The sequence below is a fragment of the Halichondria panicea genome, chromosome 4 (assembly GCF_963675165.1).
Source record: "Halichondria panicea chromosome 4, odHalPani1.1, whole genome shotgun sequence".
Lineage (NCBI taxonomy): Eukaryota > Metazoa > Porifera > Demospongiae > Suberitida > Halichondriidae > Halichondria > Halichondria panicea.
In genome coordinates, this window is record NC_087380.1 from 3,504,293 (window position 1) to 3,525,404 (window position 21,112).

General features: G+C 39.4%; 1 protein-coding gene and 4 long non-coding RNA genes across 7 annotated transcripts; 1 reads left to right on the plus strand and 4 right to left on the minus strand.

The window, feature by feature from the left end:
• Positions 1-1,098: 1,098 nt before the first annotated feature.
• LOC135335409 (uncharacterized) lies at positions 1,099-4,281 on the minus strand. 2 transcript variants are annotated; one of them, XR_010394497.1, is made up of 2 exons: positions 4,075-4,281; positions 1,099-3,127 (listed from the first exon to the last, which is right to left on the minus strand). It is a non-coding gene; the product is annotated as an uncharacterized LOC135335409 (long non-coding RNA). The 2 variants fall into 2 exon arrangements; XR_010394496.1 differs by having other exon boundaries at positions 1,099-4,019.
• A 2,104-nt stretch (positions 4,282-6,385) lies between these two features.
• Positions 6,386-9,115, minus strand: LOC135335404 (uncharacterized). Its single transcript, XR_010394491.1, has 3 exons — positions 8,781-9,115; positions 8,621-8,733; positions 6,386-7,211 (listed from the first exon to the last, which is right to left on the minus strand). It is a non-coding gene; the product is annotated as an uncharacterized LOC135335404 (long non-coding RNA).
• Positions 9,109-12,937, plus strand: LOC135335377 (uncharacterized). Of its 2 annotated transcripts, XM_064530859.1 has the most exons (3): positions 9,109-9,286; positions 9,535-11,103; positions 11,205-12,937. In XM_064530859.1, the coding sequence occupies exons 2-3, from the start codon at positions 9,537-9,539 to the stop codon at positions 12,845-12,847; spliced, it is 3,210 nt and encodes a 1,069-aa protein (XP_064386929.1). In that variant the 5' UTR covers positions 9,109-9,286; positions 9,535-9,536; the 3' UTR covers positions 12,848-12,937. The 2 variants fall into 2 exon arrangements, with proteins under 2 accessions (XP_064386929.1, XP_064386928.1); XM_064530858.1 differs by having other exon boundaries at positions 9,109-11,103.
• Positions 12,938-14,396: 1,459 nt separating this feature from the next.
• LOC135335406 (uncharacterized) lies at positions 14,397-15,282 on the minus strand. The gene is made up of 2 exons (XR_010394493.1): positions 15,008-15,282; positions 14,397-14,608 (listed from the first exon to the last, which is right to left on the minus strand). It is a non-coding gene; the product is annotated as an uncharacterized LOC135335406 (long non-coding RNA).
• An 803-nt stretch (positions 15,283-16,085) lies between these two features.
• Positions 16,086-17,682, minus strand: LOC135335411 (uncharacterized). The gene is made up of 2 exons (XR_010394499.1): positions 16,497-17,682; positions 16,086-16,445 (listed from the first exon to the last, which is right to left on the minus strand). It is a non-coding gene; the product is annotated as an uncharacterized LOC135335411 (long non-coding RNA).
• Positions 17,683-21,112: the final 3,430 nt, after the last annotated feature.

Sequence of the window (21,112 nt, forward strand, 5' to 3'; positions counted from 1 at the left end):
TCTTTTAATATAGTTGCACATAATTGTACACTTGTGGACACAACAAAGATCATGCAGAGTTATTGGAAATGGTTATATTGATGTACTATGATAATAGCTGTCCATCCAATATAATAGTGGTGAGGAAAATAAGTTATAGCTTTAAGTGGTGAGGAATAAAGTTATTATGTAGCTAGCTAAAGCAACAAAGTCCAAGCCAAAGTTCAGACTGATCTTTGACAATGTATGTATATAATTATACACAAGTACAAATTCAACCATCACTTCACTTGTCTCCTAGAACTATGCGCATGGGTCCAAAGGTCAAGAATGCAGTACGCAATAATTTTCTAGTGTCATTATCCTTGACCTTTTGACCCTGTCGAACCTCCTCTGGCACCTACCTAACACTTTTTCTAGTCCTCCACTGAATTTCCCCAGTATATACATATAATAGGAGAGTCAATGGGCACTAAAACTATAAAACTCTCCTATATTACTTCAGGGAATAATTAATGCTCGGTACTAAATCTCTCCTATAATAACGTACAGCTTTCATTGGGTGATGAAAATATGTATGTATTGGCATTCTTGGTTAAAGTAACTAGCTAATTTTTAACCTCAGTATAGTAGTCAAGGTCAACAAGGTTTTTCACAATGACAGGTGTCTAGAATACCACACAGCATGTTATTGCACTTGAAACAGGAAACATGACAATAAAAAGCTGTTTATAAAACACCATTTTATATAAATTATAATAAATATCGTATAGCAGGTAATTCGTGGGGTAAAAAATTCGTTCAACTCGAAAAACGGTGGTTTTCGTGAGTAAAATTTTTAATTAGTCTCATGGCCTGCATTGCATTCCTACATTCCGGTAAGCCACGCCTACGTTAAAATTTCGTGGAGGTCAGCTTGCCCAAGCAAGAAAATAACGAATATTTTAACCCACGAAAATTACTCGCTATACGGTAGTGATGTAAAGTAGTAAACAACAATTGACATTGTGCATGGTGAAGCCATTATAGGTACAGTATATACTAAGGCAGTCTTGATCTGAGACAGTCAACAATGTAGTATGACCAACTAAGGTGCTGCTAGACGATGAAGTGAGTTGGTCCTTGAAATAATTATTATGACTGATCAGCATAACAGAACAACATGTACATGTGTGTATAATAGGCAAAACAGTACAACTCATGTTTTCATTGCAGGTAATTGTTTACGTTGAGTTTCATGCCATACATTGAAAGGACTAGATGTTGGATTAAGTTGAAGGTACTTGCTTGGCTAACCTTTGTTTAATTTCTTTCCACTTTTCTGATGCAGCCTTATTTCTGTCATAAAAACATTGAAACACCCTCTGCATAAATGCACATGACGTTACAGAACACCCAATCAATTTGAGAGAAAGGAATGAAGACACACAATTAAGATCACGAGTGGAACTGGTTACGACCATTAAGAGAAACCATTATGTATTATAATAATACTGTAAATTGTTTGGCCACTACATTAATACTTCATTTAGCAAATTTAAAGTATAAGTATATACTCTGTTCCTAAGTTATTAGTACAACCCATGGATATCAATGTGTGCAGCAGTCATGCACATAATCTAATTTCATTTTTATTGGGTAAGTATAGAGCTAAAGTATCCTAAAGCAATAATTATTAATAGCTGCTCAACAGAATCAAATGGGATTTAAATAAAATACTTGCCTTTTTTAGTGAAGAACTCCTTTTACGAATATATTTTGTGGCAGTTTCTTTGCACACAGTATCATCATCATCGTCATCATTATTTCGACCACACACTTTTTTCCTACATGCTCTTTTGTTGGCAATTCAATTCTGCAATGGAAGAATGTATGTACATCTAGATGAATGTCAATCAGAAAGTGGTGCACTCACTAAAATGAACGAGTACAGGATCTATAATTGTATATATACCAGTACATCATTGTACACTATCATGATGAAACATAGTCAAATACATGGTTAAAATAATGAGTGTGTGGGGGGGGGGTGAGAAGACCAATAGTGTACGTATAAGACTAAGCAAATTAACAACGTGTGCTTATAGAAATTACATTCCACCATGACACACTTACCCAATGCATGGACATAAATACAAAGCTATAATATTATCGGCTATATAATATTATATGCGATATTTACGACTATAACCTATAATTATATGTACGGTGAAATAGGCGCAAAGTAAACTTTTCAGTAATTAGCTAGGGGGTGGGGTATGAAATACTGGAATACTATAATTATAGACTACACACCGGCCACAGTGCACCACAACTACAACAAAAGTAGCCTCGATTCCAGGCCGGGAGGGTTAAAGGGTTGGAGTTGAACTGGTCAGCTACCAATGAATCATTATGATCAATGAGAGTGAAGGACCAATATCATGTGACATTTACAGCGTACTTCACTTGTCACTGGGGTATGACAATGAAACAGTCAAAAGGTCATAAAATATCACATGGGGTTATCATTCACGCACTTCATCCTTCCCCTGTTAAAAGTTTCCACAAATAACTGATCAAAAAGAGGAGCTAACTCTTCAGCATGGTAAAAGTGGATCTTATTGACCCTGTCGTACATATACGTATCCCCCTACACACTCTTTGTAACTTTAGGAGGTACGTTGTATAGTATTCCCATGCTTGAACTCAAAATCATGTCACACATTCTAGATAGGAAATTGACCCATTCCCAGTGGGAAGTGGGACTGTCAACTACTTTAGCTACATGAGTGTATAATTAATAGCCTGGCTAAGAGGTTTTGGTCAGGGCTACAATGTACGCCTTCAAATGTTATAACAACTTTATTGGCTTATCCAGCTGTTGAACCATAAGCAGTTATCAAACTTCTCCTTGGACACATTATTCATCACATCATCAAATGCCTTAGCAATTAACAGTTTGCTTTTCCTGCTATGCATAAACTCCACTTTAGCCGTCTTTGACTTTGATTCCAGTGATCCTGCTACAGTCTGCAGACACTGTTTCAGCTCAGCTAACGTCACTGTCAAGCCACCATGCCACGTGGGTGTGCTATTATCTTGTACAAGTAGCTATGGTGATGAAGACACTCCAGCTGCCTTCTGCACTCGTTGTATTAGCATCAGTCTATCCAAACATGCGATAATTATAGATTAGATACAGTCAGCACGCACATACCCATCTACGGTACACGGGTAATACTTGATTACAACACATAAACAACTAATTAATAGAGCCTGGAAATAACATATCCGACCGTAATAAAACATACATTAAAAATAATAGTTTGAGGCAGCCAGTACACGAATGGCCCATTTCAGGGCCACAGTATCTGTGCCAAACCAAATGGCCGGTATATCGAAATGGCCGTACTTTAGAGAGCTGGAATAGCGAGAGTTTACAGTATCTTTTGCCAAGTTATGTTATCGCTTCTATACTAATTAAAAAGCGAAACATAGATGAGATGAAAGTTCTTTTAAACAAGCAGAGCATATGCAATCCGTTCTTTCCTAGGTGCAGCGCAGTCGCGAGGGTAACAACGTTCATCTAGTGTGAGAGTGAATACTGTCCCCCGAACAAAATTCACTAGTCGAATAATGTCCCTCCCTGCATGGTGAATTATCAGCAGCAGAGATATTTGTTCCAACTGGTTTCTCCAACCAGAAAGAGTTGAATACTTTAAAGTGGAAAGAGGAAGTTTATTTAGACCCCTCAGGGCAGCAACCATGCAGGAGTATAAAGCTGATGAGGATTGAGACTATTTCTCCAATTTCCCTGCATGGTTAATATTATGAGTGTAGTCAGTATAAACTTTGTTGCAGACTGCAAATATTAACATCAATATTTACAACAGGACATGCACTGCTCACTATATAAGTTCGTATATCTTATAACCTCCGACGTTACAAATCTCTACATTCCAAGAACGGCACACTAAAATGCTGCAAGAGTCTCTTCCGGCAGATACGCTTTTCTCACTTCTTCCCCCCTCCCCCTGAGAAATGGTGTGGCTCCCAGACTATTAAAAACGCCCGGATACGATCTGATACAATAGTATTTAAACTTGGCAATACCTGATTCTTTTATCACACATGCACAGGTAACTCCAGGACATCTCCCCTGCAGTATAATCTTGAAGGTGACCAGCAAGGTACAGCTAGCTAGCTTAGGAGCCAGACTGCACAATAACACAGGCTAGGCCCTGCATGCACAAGTGGGGTCAAAGGTCACGCAGCCCGTTTGACATGCCCCCCGTGACGTCTTCATTTACTTCCTTCGTGTAATTACTGAATTTTGTTACAAACGGCGTGCCATAAGATTAGCCTCGTTCCCAGGCCTTACTTTTTCTTGCTGTTGTCACTGTTCATCCAAGAGAGACATAGTGAGGCAGCAAAGAAAGAAATGGGCGTACAGTTAATTAAGAAAAGTAAGGCCTGGTTTGGGAAATCGCGTGATCCACAAGGATTTTTATGAACGTGGGCGATAATGTAGCCCACAATCGTGACGTAAGGTATTCTCCCACGCATTCAGAGTTAATAAAACTGTACTGAGACAACCACCCAAGCTGTGCTGCAAGTCAGATCAGAGAACCAGCGTGGCCAGCTCTGGTGGCAGTAGCTACCTGCTATATGATAATGATGACTAAGCTATTCTTGATCTATACTAGCATGTAGAAAGACACAAGAAAAGGTAATAGTCTGATAGAATCTGAACACACAATCTAGACTAGTAGATCATCTAGCTAAGCCTAAGGTATATAGCTAGCTATAGTGCTTGCAAACTTCCAGTTCCAAGTCCATGTCCAGCTTGCTGCAGGCAAAGTTTTATTAGTCATAGATATCTGCGTGGGCAGTCCAACATCTCTAGCTCAGCATGCCCACGCTCATTTTCACCCTTCTACCACCCTTCTACCCTCACGCGACTTCCCGATACAGGCTCTCCTTTTTCCTAACTCTACGTCTATTTCTTTCTTTATTCCTCCAAATAATACCGTATTTTATCTCATTGAACGATTAAGACAGTATTTTATCTTATTGAACAATAAAGAACAGAAAAAGGAGAGCCTGTGTAGAGGCTACCATAAGATAGAAGAAGGAAAGGGATTGGAAACGCAATAGAAATCCTGTACTATAGGCTAGTTGCGTCATGTGACAGGAAATGCCATACTTAACCCCTAACGCACCATAATTTAACCTGGTTCCACATGGAATTTGATGGAAACAAAAAAAGAACAAAGATAATAATTATTAACACAAGAAGAGGCAATTATGTGGATAGTATCAAGTTTGTATTTCATGTTGAAGAAGAAGAGAAGAAGTTGACTGCCAGAGAGACGGTCCAGACTCCCTGAAAGCTTCTGGGAGTCTTCTAGAGCTTTGTGATTTCTACGATAAACACACACTGTAAAAACTGGAAAGTGACCTCACCACCAAAAGGTAGTGAAACGGCTGCCACAATAGTCACCGCAAATCGACTGGTGACCCTCACCACTTTTTCAAATCACTACATTTAAGTAGTGACGATCACTACATTTAGGTAGTGAACATCACCAGAACTAGTAAAAATCACTATACAAAAATTCTGAAAATGTGCACAGAAAATAATAACAAGCATTATGCTTACTAGCCTAACAGAGTATAAAATGACAGTGTCTAATGGCCTGAGTTGATCATCAGTTCTTGGCTGTCTTTACATCCCAACCTCCTCCCTCCTGTATATGCATGAAGGAGAAAGTATGTTTATTTCATTGTAATAGAGTCAACTACCGTATAGCGCGAAATTTTCGAGGGGCTTAATTTTCGTGGATTTCGTGGGTTAGCAATCCTACACGAAAATTAAGTCCACGAAAATCGTTCTTTACCTGCTATAACGTGCAAGATCTAAAGGCGTGGCTTCCGGTAAGCAGTCATTCCGCGAACATTGTGCAACGAAATGGCTTTTAGAGGCCAATCCACGAAATATAAGTGCCTCGAAAATTTCGCGCTATACGGTATGTAGGTTGGAAGTGTATAATTATACAAATTAGATTATGTGCCGGGGGATATCGCATGATTAACAACAAAACTTTTGCATACCTACTGAGCTTCAATTATACGTGCATGTGTACCGGTAAACCACGTTTACGTTTTCGTTGGTAAGTTTTCGTAATTACCTGCTATGTATAATTAATTATAAGCCAAATAAAGTAATCCATGATGTCACAAATACTGGAGTATGAAAACAATGCGTGAAGCTGAGCCAATTATAGCTACAGAAAATAACAGGCACAATTATGTCTACAAGAAGAAGTATCGGCCCGGAGTATAGTGGTATACCTGAACAGCACACTGGAGAGCCAGGGAGGCTATGCAAATTCTTATTACTCTATATATAGAGCAGTAATCAATTATTGTGAGCAGAACAATAAGGTTTGGAAGAACTGCTATACTGCAAGCCTTGTCAAAACAATTAATAGCTTGCTATAAATAATTCAAAATGAATGTTAACAATGGGTCTGCCTAAAACTCTGAAGAGGAACAACTTGCTATCATAATCATACTGAAAATTAAGGTCAATGTGCTACAGGTGGCAGATTCATAATTATTTGCGTGATCAGAGGCCGCGGTTACTTATTTTCCTGGCAAAAAATGCTACAATTCATAAGGCCAATATAGGTACAATTTTCTTTCATCTGCACACATTCAAACTCCGCCATGGGACAGTCTCTTAACTAAAGCACTAGCAAGCTGCTACCAAGCTAACTGGCACATAGATACCGTGCAGTATCAATAAGCATGGCTCCCACTGCAGATATGTCTCAGCGAGGGTCAAAGTTCACTGAGGCTACCAATAAAGATGCAATTGAGATGCTACTATTCAACCTTTATAATTGTAAGAGCGGCCTCTGATCAAGCACAATTTATATACATACAGATTAGGGGGTGTTTAGTAACCTAGTAACAACAATTCTACAAATCTTTTGCTGACTTTATAGGCTAAGTACAAAGATGTGATACGAAGAGAGGTTGAAGTAAGACAATTATTTTTGGAACAAAATGAACTGTTACACTCTTGTTTTGTGTGCAAAAGCAGGACTAACAGAACTAACATATTAATCACTGACAACAAATTGTGGCAATACGGCAGCAGCATGCACATACCTTGATTTATGTCTATACTTAAGGGTGTCCAGTAGTATGGTTGCTCCACACGTTTTTTTTAACTTCATATCCTGCAAGTTAATTACAACAGTTACTGAACGCAATAGTGTGTAACAACAATAACAGTATAAATAAACAGCAGGTGCTGATGCCTTGTCCACTATTTATGGCAATAAACCTCCGAGGACGAAGGCAAAGTCTCAAGGCCAAGGATGGTTTAATGTTGCCATAAATTTTATAATTATAATTATATCTACTGAAATGAAAAATGCTTGCTATATATACCTAAGCTAACTCACCTTGCAAGGACTAGTAAACAGTTAAAAACTATTGAAAATGAACGAAAAGCGTGTGCATATTATTATAGCTTGTATAGCCAGTGCTAAACTTCTAGCGCTACGCACTAACTTGTCCATGTGTAACGAGCCTACCCATCTGTCCTCCCATTGCTAACTTATTTTTGGCTGTTTGTAACAAAATCAGTGCGCCCTTAAGGCAACGGAGTAGTGAAACTCCACCCAGTTGCTATGATACAACCCAAGCGGGACATAATGATGACATGATTGCTGCGACACTTAAAGACAAAACACTGCATGCAACAGCATTCCAAGTATTAGAGCAAAATTACCCATAACTCGGGAATGATGCAATGGCTATAGAGCCTTTACATTATACTTGCACTTCGTGTTCATTGGAACAGCTATGGCAATCTACACACAGACAGACAGTCACATACACACACAAACACAACTACTGTTATGTCGCTCATCTGTATAATAATATTATTAGTATGTATATGCTTGATCAGAGGCTGTGCGCATGGCTACTAAATGTTCATTTTGCTGACAAAGGAGGCTACAATTCGAGAGAGCACATTGTTCAAGAGAGGTGTTTATTAGCCCCAGCTAGTTATTTTTACTCGAACTATGCCATGAGAAAGTTTTCTAAAAGCACTACTTAAGCAAGCTGCTACCCTAGCTAGCTGCTACCGTAGATACCAATCAACCACGTGCAGAGACATAGCCTCAAAGTTCACTGAGGCTACTATTTGAGTGCGGCCTTCAAGCATATAACGGTACCTAACAATTAAGCTGCAACCGTACCAGTATTAATATGGCTGCCAAGTGCAGAGACACATAGCCTCAAAGTTCACTGAACCTAACAATTAAGCTGCAACTGTAGATACCAGTATTAATATGGCTGCAAGTGCAGAGACACATAGCCTCAAAGTTCACTGAGGCTACTATTTGAGACCGGCTTCTATTGAAGACTACTTTATACGTACAAGCATCAGTAGTTCGAATTCTATAAATTTTACTGCATTAACAAAAGAGGATGGACGATTTTAGGATGGACAATTATTATGAGAGTACAGGAATGTAGAGTAAGCCCTACAATCCTGAGAGGGTTAGCTTGGAAGTATTACAATTACAATGTGAAGTCCCTACTTCTTCTGAACTAGTATAGTTAATTAACTCACTTGTGTTGTGCATGCTGAACGAAGCTTAGGGCAATGGGCTTTGGTCTTCCCTTGTTTAAGCCCTAATGAAGTGTTTACTTGCGCTTTGCTTGTCCTTTAGGAGAAATTCGGTTCTGCATAAAATATTAATTTAAACTGTGCAGCATGTTGAGGAACTTACCTAGTTACACAGTTTTGTCAAACAACTCTCAAAGCGTTCTCTAAAAGCTCAACTTGTCTGCTTCTTTAAAAACTCCAGCAAATAATTTTTGTTGATGTGTGCAGCTGCAAATCTGCAGCTGCATAATTGCACGTGCCCTTATTTGGTCATAGGTCTATTCAACAAACAAGAGCGCGCAAGTGAAGATATGGACATGGAAGGAGCTATAGCAAGCTAACTAGATCTTCCTATTACAGTTCAATTCAGTGACAAGGAAAGGCATTTGGCAGTCTTATATTGCTGCTACCAAAGGATAAGGAATAGTAGTGTGTGGATGAATAGTGTTGAATCATGTAGCTTAGGCCACTCCAAGTGACACTCTGGTTTCTGGTCCACCGCCCGCATCAATATTTTTCTGGCTAAATTTACCTCATTATTTCTATTGCGCATGCGCATAATTAATTAATCTCCACATGGTCAGCTGTCAATGTTGGATCTGTTCAGAGATCTGTTCAAGTGACTGTACTGTAAGTATCTTCTTTGTTTCATTGAAATATTATCTTAAGGACACTATTAAAGTATAGTTAAATGCCTGTTTGTTCAATAAGCCTATTAAATTAACACATTTCTATATAATTATCACTCTGGTACAATTATCACTCTGGTACAAGTTCAAGCTAGTTGTATGAGACATACCCCCACCCCTGCCCCCTGTATTCTCATTCTGTTAGTATACTATTTACAGATCAGTATTGAAATATAATTTTCTCTACAGAGATGTCTGCCATGATAAATTGTTGTGTGTACAATCGGTCGGTAAACAAAACTTTACTTCCTTGGAGAATTATTTCAATCGATGAACCAGGTATAAGCGTTGAACAATACTTTGAACAAAGAGTTTTTAAAGAAATTGCAGATTCACCCCAGGAGCTTCAAATAGATTCAGCATTTCTTGGAAAAGGAAAAGATTCTTTGGATAGAATCGAACTATCACTGGTACTGGAAAGAGCTGCTGCTGTTTTTGGTCCCTTCCTGAAGTATCATGTCAGTGTACTAGAACGATCTCTGCCTGCTACTCATACAACAGATGCTTTCGCTATGATGATGCGTAGTTCCCAGTTGCTCTCTCAGCCTGGGCTACCTCCTAGTGTCCCAGAGCGCACCAACAAAGATAAGCTTTATAATGATGTTTTGAAGCTCTTTAAGGATGAGGATGTTGCTTTTCCTGGCTCTGAAATCCAGTCGGGTGGACACAGATTTATGGTTGCTATTGTTGATTGCCTGTGGTATTTAGATGGTCACCATTCTGCCTTGGAGAAGCAATCTTGTACAATTCCTAGCCTATTTACTCGTTTCAATGGCTACAATACTCCTGAAGTTTCGAAACACAGAAAGAGAAGTATCTCAAGTCTTTCTGGCATCACCCTTGAGACCCTGGCATCCACGTTGTTTCACAACTTGCAAAAATCCTTTTGGTCATCTGAGCGATTGAAGTCTCTGCATATGAACACTGAATCGTTAGCCAGAAGCATTGCATCTTATTCTGACTACCTCTCCTCACAACGAAAGAAGATGAGCACGTTGCACAAATCGCCATTGCCTGTACGACATATTTCAGATTCTATGTCTGTGAAGTTTGTTAAAGCATCAACTGGACTATTTCCCTGTGATAAAAGATTAGAATGGTTGTGTTTGTGTTTGCAAGAGAAATTGGAGTACGAATTTTTGTCTCTCTGTGAATTCGTTCCTGAAACCGCAAGAGAACGTTACGACTACGTAAAAGTCCTTGAGAGAAATGGGCTTCCATATCCGATCATGTTTTTGACACACTCATCGGGAAACAATATAGGCAATTTGCACTTTGTATGGAAGCTACCAACTGCTAAGTCTATTGAATCAACTTTTGAAGAGAGTGTTACAACTATTGAGGCCATTAAGCTTATTCTTCCGCAATACCATACTCGTGCTATGCGCCGTGAAGTATTTGCCAAGTTTGGTCGGATTTCATCCAAAGTGAAACCAGCTGCTTTGCGCTTTCTCTACCGGGAATTGACTGCAGACTGTGCCGCTTCTCATGACACACCAGAAGCAATTATTGATGAGCGTGTACGTTCAATCATTTTGATGGAACCAGAAGACCCTCACACTGTTGTTGATTTACGAGAAGTGAAGTCGCAGGAAACAAAGACCAAGTACGATGTATTTTGGGATGAGGCAAAGAAATATATCAACGAAGATATCGGTGTGGCGGTTGATGACCGAAGACATGGTGACGTAACCCACATGGCTAAAGCTATATCTGTTAGAGATCTACGTGATCAAGTCACCAGCAAATGCCCACCAGGTGAGTTTTAATACAATTTTTAATGCAATTAGTAATAATTATACATGTATGCTGATATTAATTTTAACTACCCAGTTTATATTTGTATGCTCTCAATGTAGGTACGATGATCCCCTCTGAGGAATGGCTAAGGCTCCAGTTCTGGCCTAAGACAAAGGCAGCTAAAGTTGCAATGCAATACACTGGAAGGCTAAACATCCGATATATGGTTCAAAAAAGGCAATTTCGAAAGACTCATGCCGATGAACACTATGCTGCTGCTCTGTATCGATACATGCGAGAGTATGCTGTCCAGCTGTTGGAATACTGCAATATGATATCGATTGACGATAAACACAGGCTGAAGGTTGGCGAACCAGGATTTCCTGTTGCTGCCGCAGAAAGAGGTAGACGTGTTATAGTTCGTTCTGGCACAACATTCAAAGTTGGAGACCATGATTTCACCAAGTTCTCTATTATCCCATCTGTAGTGCTCCTTATTGACATACCAGAGACCATTGAAGACTCGTGGTATCGTGGCCAAGTTGCAGTTGGCTTCAAAGATGCAGCGTTTGAAAGCTCTTCACCGATACGACATGCTACTGAATTGTCTTCCATTCTAAAGAGCAAAGAAGAGTACCAGAAACCAGTTTTGTTTGTGTACAGCGATGGCGGACCAGACCATCGAATAACGTATGTCTCCGTTCAGCTTTCTTTAATATGCTTATTTCTAAGTCTCGATTTGGATTTCCTTTGTGCTGTGAGAACTGCTCCATCGCACTCATGGCGAAATCCTGTGGAGAGGGTCATGTCAACTCTGAACTTAGGACTGCAATGTGTTGGGCTTATGCGAGAGAAAGGAGACGATGAATTTGAGAAGGAAGCTGCCAAATGCAATAGTCTCACTTCTTTGCGGGAAACTGCCAAGAAAGACCCAAACTTTAAGTCAGCTGCTATAGACAGCTTGTCTCATGTAAAGTCGCTTCTTGTTCAAGTGCTACGCAGACTGAAACTGAAAGACAAGACCTTTACTCCATTTTTTCCTGCTTCTGAAATTGATACTGACACTCTCTGGAATGAAGCTATACGTGTGGATTCAACCCTCAACAGAGAAGAGTCCATAACAACCAAAAAGCTACCTGGAAAGAAAGACCTGAACGCTTTTCTACAGCATTGCTGTACTCGAAGACATTACTCCTTTCAAATAAAGAAATGTGGTTCCGATAGCTGTACTATTTGTCGACCTCCAAGGCTTCCTAAGCAAGTGTTCAATAGTCTCAGTGTACTACCTGACCCTGTTCCAACTGAAGACGGCCACTACAAGTCATTTGAGGAGTTACTTGGTACACCCACTGATGGTAGCTTCAGACCCTCTCTTCAAAAAGTAAAGAAGACACTGCCTTTTTCAGCCAGCATTCAACACGTTAAGAACGTTGATATGATGTTGCAATGTGAAGAATGTTCAATGTGGAGGCTGCTTTACAGTCGGTGTAAGCTAACACGTCAAGAAAAAGTCGATCTTAATGATGCTGTAGAAGACCTGGTATTTACATGCGGAGCACCAATACAAGACCTTCATCTGCCTGGTCGCCTAAATGATGTGTATACAAGACAAATACATTGTGAAGAGCCAATCGAAAAACTGTACTATACAGCCAAGTATACTCCTATTTGTATATACTGTGCCCAAAATGTGGACGATGTGCCAGCAGACCAGTACCCTCAGTGTTGTTTGTGCAAAGACAAACCAATAATCAGAAAGTAATTTTATATGTTTTCAGTGTAATTATAATTTTATTCATGAGACATTTTTGTGGTTATTGTATAATGAGATTCATAAAAATAATGTTTTTGATAGAGTTGAGAATAATGAGGATAATGAGAATATCCGCCCGCCCGCTTGCAATTAGAGAAACTTCAGGACCAGAAACCAGAGTGTCACTTGGAGTGGCCTTAGATATGGAGCATGTTGATGTCGTGTAACATCTTATAGTAAAAGCATTCCATGAACTGTTTTACTGAGGCAATTATGGTTAACAGTAAGCCGTGTTGCGTGTTGACTATGTCTTGGTGACTCAGTTTCTGTAAAATAGACCACTAAATCTAGATCTACCTGGTACGGGTTAGCAGTAAGTCGTGTTGCGTGTTGATCGACCAGGTACAGAAACCTCTTTTCAAAGATGTTACACAATTAATACATCGCTTCAACTAGTAATTGTATTTGTAAATACGTGTGTGAATCAATTGTTAATTATTTTGTTTGGTAAAATCTTATTGTGTACTGGCCTTAATATGAATGCAGATATGCCATTGTAACTGTTGAAGCTAGCAGTAACATTATACGTCTATGGATTGATAATCTCATGCTTCTCTTTTATTGCAGAATATGGAATGCTGCTCAGGCAAAAAAGCTTAGTGAGATATCAGGGCACCATGGGGCCTCTTTGCAGCCTTTATACTTAGTCAGCAAACTAGATCCATCAAGCATCTGCTTGAGTTTGTCACTCCCTTAGATTTAACGGCATAATTATTATTGATGCTGATTGCCTTAAAGTTACAACCAAAGCTTACGTCTGTACCTGTTGGGAGTGGTCGGGAATAGTGTATTATTTATGTCCCAGTTTGTCATCATTGTTAGGGGAGGAGCAATTGTAGCTATACAAGAACAATATTATAATTGTGTACCGCAAGTGTGTTGGGTAAAACTTCATGTTGTTTCAAGTTTACAGTCAGTGGTGGATATTAAAAAGACACCATTACATTATCGTATAATTATAATTATAGTAAGTAGCCGACCAAACAGTCGTCATACACTGATATAGAATATTATTTTATAGTTCGTTGTATTCTTCTGACTTGGTCTTCGACGGTAGCAGGATAGACCGTAAAAATGACAACTTGTGACTTTCACCATGAAATATTAAAAGTATCACATTGCATGCTGCATGCCTATCTATAAAATAATAATTAATGGAGCTGTGACACACACAGGAGAAGGTACAGGGAACAGTAAGTTAAGTGAGAGGTACCACTGCATGCACACTGTGATGAAGGACTTAGGATCTAGGAGTCATCGCGGAGGTTGAATGTAGTGAAGGACTTTGGTAGTGACCGTCACCACAGTTGGTATTGAGCTATGTTGGTGAAGGACGTAGTGACCGTCACTGAGATTGGTAGTGAGGATCACCACATACATAAATCACCACCATGTAGTGATTCGCTTAGGTAGTGACCATCACCACATTTGGTAGTGACGGTCACCACCCTGTTTTTACAGTGCGCACCATGGATAGAAGACACCAATCATGACACTATAATTATACAACAATTTTATCATTTATGTGTGACATTGAACAATGCTTATACTACGTACTTAGCACATGTATGTTGGTAAAGATTGATTTGGATATAGCTATATCTACTACATAAATGCTCGATTTATCACAAGTTCTCCTTGGCTTGACTTGAAAGGACCACTTCTATCTTTGTCTAGCATTCCATATTCCCTCTTCAGGTTCCCCATGTCCTGTGTTTGAACTGCTGATAATAAGTTTGTATCGTAATACACAGTACTTATGGGCATAATATAAAATAATGCCGCAATAATTGTATAAAACCACAATTGTAAAACAAGTGATTGAGCCTTCATAAATAAGTGTATAGCTATCTAACTGTGCTATTCTCATTCTACTGTTAATAACGCATGCTACTGTAAAACTATAGTGCTATTGCTCATCGCTGGATAAGGTAAGAGGAACGGAAACATGCTGCCATATTTTGTTCTGTTTGTACCATATGTTTGCTAATGTACCTAGGAAAACTCTACAAAGTAGCTATTCCCATTCTATACATTATAGGCTTTCTCCTCATACTAAATACAGCCTATTACGCAAACCAGGGGTGATGATATAGGAACAAAACTTACAATACAGCAGAAATCCAAGAGAAAACTCCTTGTAACTCAGTAGCTAAGAGTCTGTAGGTAGTCTGCTATGGCTCAGCATAGCCCTGTGGGTGTTGACTACCCAATACATAGCTGGAGTTTCTCATAAAACGATCAACGCCTCAGACAGTGGGCGAGTTACCAGCTTTCCAGTAGCTCAACAAGCGCAACTATAGCCTCTAAAATCATGTTATGACGTCACACGTACAATTGATAGAGCATCATGTGATGCGTTTCCAATCCCTTTCCTTCTTCTATCTATGATGCAATATTATGTGGTTTACACGTCATCATGTCGGTTAACACCCACTTGAGAAGAAGAATATTCATGGCAGTGTTACAGTCATTTTGTAAAACTTGCAATATTTTGTGTAACTTGGCTGCAACCACAGTAGTAACCACAGAAGGACATGATTATGAATATAATTAAACCATGCAGTAAGCAGCAAGACCAAGTCAAATATCAGTTATGTAACAGCAAGCGAATGACATCAGCCTCAGAAAACAGCTCCATATGCCAATAAAACTCGTTGAGAATGGTTATTTATACCCATTATAATTATTTTGCGAGTTTCCCTATAATTATATACATGTACATCGCAGGGTGGCAGTGTCAGTGCTGTAGGCTAGTAGAAAAGGGAAGCAACGTGCATTACAGCATGCTGAAAATAATATAATTATAGTGTTATCTCGAAATTAATGAGAACCCTGGACACTTATACAACATTCTCTTCATTGGCATGTTTGAGCTGTTCTCTGAGGCTGTGCGAAGTCATTATGGTGTACAGTGTACATGCAGTGCAGAAAAACTAGTGCTTGCTGTTAGACTTCCATGCTTAATGGTATTCATAATCATCTATGTGGTTACAACTGTGGTTACAGCAAAGTTTATCAGAATAATTATTGCAAGTTTTACTAAAATGACTGTACATTATAATGCTGCAGAACAAATCCTAGCCTCGATCCCAGGCCGAGTTTTCGCTTTATAAGGGTTAGGTGAACAACTAGGCCTGGTATAATATACTAGTTGTATGCGCATGCGTCAAATTTTCATTGTATATTTGTGGTCGGCAAAAATATTTAATAAATCAATAATCGAAATTTGTACACAGAAAATGCACAGAGTGAGTACACAAAAGATGCACATAGGGAGTACACAAAAGATGCACATAGGGAGCTGCTTCACAAAGGCCTGGGGAGTTGCCAGTTGTGCTGCAGCACAATTACAGTGACCCAGGGCAACTTCAGGATGATTGAATGCCTTCAAATTACGTTTCAAAAAGATTTAGCAGGCTGCTGGACTTCTCTGATTTTAGGCCCCAACTCGTAACTCAGTTAAATTTTGCTTGAGAAAACGTAGATTCTCTTGATGTCTCTGAGCTACCCAGCAACGCTCGAATGAGCAGGTCATACTCCAGTCCTGTGAGTATAGGAAAATATTAAAAGAAACCAATGACGGTTAAACCCTTACCTCAAACTGTCCAGTCTCATCCGTTAGTATAGCCAAGAGGAGTACTGTTGGGATAGTTGGATATTAGCCATCGCTCCTGTACAGAGAAGTAGACATTCTAAATACGTGTGATCTATACATATTAAATTTCTCATATTAAACAGGTTATAGTGTCATTGTCGACGAGCTGATGATGGCAGCACCAAGTTCTCTAGCTCACACTCTTCACTTGATCCACCATATTAATGATGAAACTATAGTCTACCTACCGGTAGATCTTGCCAAACATGAACAAGATAGCATAGCCATAGGGCCCACACAAAAATATCTGACCTTAAATCCCATGCACTCAGCTAGCTCAGGAGATACTTAGATGAATGGAATTCAATTAAAGTCCTCAGGAAGCAGCTTTGCACATCTTGAATGAATACTGTAATAATATGTATCTTTGATGCATAAAATCTTGAATGAAAATTGCACATCTTGAATGAATACGTACTGTATATAGCTATGCATCTTGAATGCAATCTGAATGAAAATGTAACATTGAAATATGGTGGGCCGTTTGTTTCAAAATTCAAATGTTACATTTCATTCAGATTACAATACATTCATTCAAGATGCATACAGTATTCATTCAAGATGTGCAATTTTCATTCAAGATTTTTATGCATTCAACAGTATCCATTCAAGATTTTGATGCATTCATTAAAGATGCACTATTCATTCAAGATGCACATCATTCAGATTAAAGATATGCATGCATACAGTCATTAAAACACAACATTTAAGAGATGTCACTTGCTTCAATACTCGGAATTTGGCAATTGAACCCACTTGACCTCTTGTTAATTTTCGTTTCCAATTAAACATTCTCGTATTTTTAATAATTATCAGTGACCTTGCAATTGAACCTACCACACTTATACGTCACCACTAATTGATAAGAGCTGTATGATACATGACGTACATAGACAGTTTTTTCCCCTCTCGAACCTCCTCTGTGGTAGCGGAGGATACATGTATGCAGAGATATAAGGTGTGCATACAGTAACACGCATGGTCATAGATAACAAAAGAGAGGCAGAGCGATAGTGAGAGAGCAGAGGAAGATCGTCAGGGTCAAAAGTATATAAAGCTGCTTCCGGAGGACGTTATGAGTGGATCAATTAAAGTCCTCCTTTTGCACATCTTGAATGAATACTGTAAGGCATCTTGAATGCATAAAAATCTTGAATGAAAATTGCACATCTTGAATGAATGTATTTTAATCTGAATGAAAATGTAAAATTTGAATTTTGAAACAAACGGCCCACCATATTGAAACAACGGCCCACCATAGCTCCACAACTGAGACGACCTATTATATCAAACCTGTCAAACCAGAGTGTGAAAAGTTCGAGTGTGAACTAATTAATTATGTGCATGTAGCTACATTTCATCACCTTCAATTAAATCCTATATAGCTGCGCGGCATGTCTCACCATCACATCAGACAACTCCCTCAGGCTTGTAATGTGTCCATTTATGTTAAGTGCAACTCGGAGATTTCTCGAACTAGTCTCGTCCCTTCCTCTCCTTGTAATTGATTGGTCGAGAAGCACGCTATTCTCGGATAATGTGAGCCTGTTAATCGAAATTCAACTCATGGAGATACGCTGTGATCATTGGAACTGTTTTCAATGCATTCCTTATCGATAATCACCACGATTACTTCATACAGCTGCTTCTACACAAGAGATCACTTCGTCTAAGTGCTAGTCTGATGCTCTTCTTTCCAGTTCTAATGATCTCGTTTTCCTCCTCACCACACTTATTATATCACGTCTTATTTGTGTCGAATTTGGGCTCTCTAATGAGTCTCTATATAGACTTATACCGATATTAGGTACTGTTCTCCGGCGTGTTTTTTTGTGGTATATAGCTATTGTTCATTGGTCTGCAAATTAACATTAATAGGGAGGGTATGAACTTCTTTATTCTCATTCTTGTTCTCTTCAGTTCAACTTTGTCTTCATATTAAATAGTATAAAGACAATGTTAAAGAGAACAAGATTGAGGATAACGAGGAGAGAGGCTCGTGTTGTGCCTGTAGCCAAGATACCTCAATGACTATAGGATGGATTTATAGATTTTACAGAAGTCATGTTCTTGTTTATAGGCTGGTGTTAGACTGACCATTATAATTGTCCTGCATGGCTTTCTTAATTAAGGCATGATTAATGTATTGTATTGTAAATCTATATCCTTTATTGGCTTGTTTTACACATCACAGGGTTGATAGTCCTCACTGGTGGACCTGAAGCTCTCGTCTACTCCAGTGTGAGTGTGGTTGAGGGGTCAGTGATCCAGATCTACTATACTGTAGAAGATAATACCACTTTCACCTTAATTCACATGGACTCTCAATGGAAGCTCTCTATTAAACGATCCACCTCACGTTCGTATCAGGGAAGACAATCTCCCTGAGCGCTCAGCATCATTGCTCACTGATGACTCCACGCCTGTGCTCACTGTGGACAACCTCAGAGATTCTGATGATGGAGTCTATCAGTGCACTGCTACTAGTGGAACTACTTCTGGCAATGGAGCGGCTGTCACACTATACCTATAGCAAGTACGTAAATAAGTGTGTACAGACAAAAGTCATGTATGAATGATTACTAGCAACTTGTTTAAAGTGCGTTCTATATATAGCTGCATGTGTCCTCTACTCATTGATGTTGAATGAACCTATTGATGTCTTCTTCAGTTAGTTTTGTCCTCAATGACAATCGTATTGGGATAGCTCTTAGTGACACTGTTGATGGTTCTATACACTGACATGCATTGGTATATGGAGTGATGATATACCCCACCCCATCTGTGGTGTGGGTGAGGAGCGGACAAGTTGTGGATGACATTGACTCATGAATTACCATCACCTCGACCACAATCGTCAATGGACAAGTGACTATAGTTTTCTGACTATCACTAACTAATTATTTGGGCTGTCTGATATAGGAGTGCACCAGTGTGTACCGATGACAATGATGGTGAGGAGGTCATCACATCAGTACCACGTTGAGATATCTGCATGAGTGTTGTATCATCACACCATCTGTATCATCATTTTACGTTCTCCTGAGAAGTTGGTCATTGAAGTGAGGGTGTCAGGAGAATATGAAATGCTGTTCTGGGTTGTAAACAGTTTTTCATACCTGGTGGAATGCCTCCTTAAGAGCTACCCGACTATTTTGAGACGCTTGTACGAGACAACACCACTGCTGACGATGAGGGGTTCTACGTACATTGTTCAGCCTCAATTCAATTGGCAAGTTTGGCAAATTCCTTTTATGCATCATACCGGTGTTGATTTTGGAGTAATTGCGCCAGGTACGGCACTAATTTCATCTTAAACCAATTCTTTATAAAATCTAATTTCATAGTTGATACCAACACAACATCTCTCAGCACCTCTACTGTTGTGATCCCCGAGGTAGGCAGTGCAGATCGACATCTCCTGTAGATCAGTGGGAGCTCCCATTCCTAGTATATCACAGGCATGCATGCGAGGTCAATAACTAAACCATTGACTTTTAGCAGACAGACACAGAGACGTCATTTGTAGCTACACTGCATGACTGGAAACAGAGGTGTTGACGTAACTCTTGGTAGCATTGAGTCACCCCTCCATATTGTGAGTGCCACATACCGATCATGATGGAGTAACGGAACCAACTCTGATGATTTCACTGTCGCCAGCATGCAGTGCTTTCATCACTGTACAAGTAAATGGTGAGTAATATTCTAAATTCTCGGGTGCGGTATATACGGTAGGTAGTGTGTTTGTGTGTTTGTGTGTGTCTGTAGACTTCTGCTCAATAATAAATGAAATACAAGCAAGAGATTGTAAATAGGCTTCTAGTCTCGTTTTCTTGTATATTGCATATTACAATTAGTGGATTTGCAAAAATGCTTCGTTCTAGAGTTATAGCTATAGGTTTGCTTACTTGGAATGCCATTGTAAGCTTTTCAGAACAGTTGGTAGCAAAACTTGTCCATGGTGGGAGTGTTGCTACTCTAGTCAGTAGTTAGCTCTACCTAGAACGCTAGCTATTGGTATAGCTGCAAGAGTGAGAAAAGAATTGCAAGCTGCACTTAATTTAGCTGTTTTATGCTAGACTCGCGAGCCGTCACTTTTGAAAAGTGGTCCAAACTATTTTTACAGATCTTAACATCATTATAAAACATTGGAGAAACTCAAGCATCTGCATGCTATTGACGTGCATGTGTGTGTGAGCACGTGTCTAATAAATCTCGAGACACGGTTGCTATAAGCTAGTGTGTGCCCCTGCACACGCGAGAAAGGTTTAGCTAAACGCAATACATTCGCAATGCATACCCTTTACCCGCAATGCATACCCTTTACCGCAACACTCCTTCAAGGGTGAGCCAGGCCATGACTATAGCAGCTGTTATTAGAGTTAGGCCAATTATTAGTTAGAGGAATGCAGCCGCGCTATTTAATTAATTAGCTCCCCATACTTGGGGGTAAATACGTGGCCTAGCCTTGCACCAGTCATTATATAGCCATCGAACTACCCACAGGAGGGAAGTTGTGATGTGTACATGTGGCAGCCAAACTAGTACAGTTT